General features: G+C 41.6%; 1 protein-coding gene across 1 annotated transcript; it reads left to right on the top strand.

Annotated features, from left to right (window-relative positions):
- Positions 1-512: 512 nt before the first annotated feature.
- SARC_13698 (hypothetical protein) lies at positions 513-2099 on the top strand (the record flags this gene model as incomplete). Its single annotated transcript, XM_014292172.1, has 1 exon — positions 513-2099. A coding segment is annotated over exon 1 (1371 nt), but the record flags the coding sequence as incomplete, so codon positions are not given.

Genomic DNA, 2099 nt, shown 5'->3' with positions numbered 1-2099 from the left:
GGCCGTTGGCATTCTGGCCGTAGGCATTCTGGCCGTAGGCACCAGTGACGTCCTTCGTGCAGTATACAGTGAGGTGAGGACATGGTCCTCGTGGCTGGCGAAGAGCTCGAGGTCGAACAAACCCCACATCTGTTGGGAGACGTCGACCCAGGGACAATTCGCCTAAAATGAAAATTCTTGTCCCCAAGGGTACAAATAAACAATATACTGATTTTTCTATAATCGAAAAATAAATGTTCCTCGGTCAGCTCATAACTCTTCATGGATTTATTTTTTGTTGTTTGAGGCTTTGAGCTGACAATTATGGGTGAAGAGTAAGTTCTATAGACTCTAGAATATTCCATCGATTGACGGTTCCGGTCGACGTAATTTCATTAGACTTTTGCCTATTCTTTCGAAAGTCATTGCACAAGCACCGACAAAACACCTTGTATTTAGACCATTCCAGCCTAAAGTTCTACGTGCGAACGGTCGGAATATGCCTCAGAATCATTGGAATATGGTGGGAACACCAGTTACCTTACCTGGGGCCTCCCACGGGAGAGAAAAACTCGAATGAAAATCCGAGTCTCGTGAATTAGAAAACAATTACAAAAAATATAGAAGAACTCAGTGCATTTCACTCAGACAAGAATTTTACCAGCTAAGAGAAACCTATTGTTTCTTGTTTTCGTTTCTTCCAAGCTATATAGAATAAAATATAACTTTCATTATTTAATTTCTTGCACATGACTGGGTACTTTTATTCTGCTATCCCGACTCGTATTTATAATCTGAACGTTCTACCACGCACCTTTGGGAGCATGACATTCTTTACGCAAATGAATGGTGCTTTCCAATGGCAAAACTTTATGGCCGCTGTCAGCATAATCGTATGGTACATAAGTAGCACACTGTACGTTGACTATTCGCGGCGTTCTATGAAAGATGGGATTAGTATGTCACTCCTCACATTATCCCACGCACTACCATATTTTATGGCCGTATTGGTGTGGCATATACACGAAAATAATACGATTCGGTGGGGTATCATTAAGGAAATAACACCTACTCTTGCCGCTACAGCACATATTGGTGGAACGATAGCAGCATTATATTCATTCTGGCTGCTAGGCGGAGCTGATACGCAACTTGTTAAAATGCTAGAACCCATACTGGTTGTGATTTTATGTCACATAATGGGTAGAACGCAGATCCAATCTTTAAATTTTATGAACAAGCTTGGTGCAGCGATATTATTTTTTGCTGTGTTCATGCGCATTGCAGGAACAGCGTCAGCATTCACTGGCGCGGGAATATCCCTCCTGGTATTAATATGGTATCCCTTGCGAAATGTGACCTGGAAGTCTACCGATCGAGAATGTTCGGCAGTATTCTTGCTGCTGGTGTCGATTTTGTGGTGTTTAATTGACTTTAAAACAAATTTGCACTGTCATCAAAGTGTGAATGCTATACTAGCTGGTTTATTATTTGCCACCTATCAGTTAGCCAGTATTAGCGTACTAGAATTGACAACACCACAGATTCACTCAGCTTTGAATGCAGGTAAAAGATGCATAGTAATCGGTGCACTTTCTTACTTAGAGCTTAAAAAGGCGGAGATTCCTGTTTATACTTATGCTGCAGCAATGATCGGCTCAAGTTTACTTGCTTACAAGTCGAAACCGGACTTTTCGACAAGAAACTCTACTAGTTCAGACACTCAGGATCGGTTTCCAAACTGGTACCTCTTTGCAAAGATTATGCTAGCTTGTCTAGTAACTATATGTGCTTCGGGAATAATACGATCGGAAAACCACGGATTGATAAAACGCCCTGTGGTTTTTATTCGTGCGTTTTATAACGAGTCTCTTGTTAGTGCTGTTTCATACTCGATGCACGATATGGAAAAATACGCTGAAACCGGTAATAGTGGAAATCATGTATGGTCGTACGGGGCGTCATCCTTGGTAGATACCGACCAGAATGTAATACTCTCTCATACTGAATTCCCATTTAGACTCACCCATCCTTCTGGTGAGGTCGAAATTAATTTGGTAATGATACCAGTGGCGAACAATCTACCCTGTCGGAAGTCTATCGTGCAGAAGGAGAAATAT

The sequence above is a fragment of the Sphaeroforma arctica genome (assembly GCF_001186125.1).
Source record: "Sphaeroforma arctica JP610 unplaced genomic scaffold supercont1.3613, whole genome shotgun sequence".
Taxonomy (NCBI): Eukaryota; class Ichthyosporea; order Ichthyophonida; genus Sphaeroforma; species Sphaeroforma arctica.
This window is presented reverse-complemented; position numbering and strand designations above follow the sequence as displayed.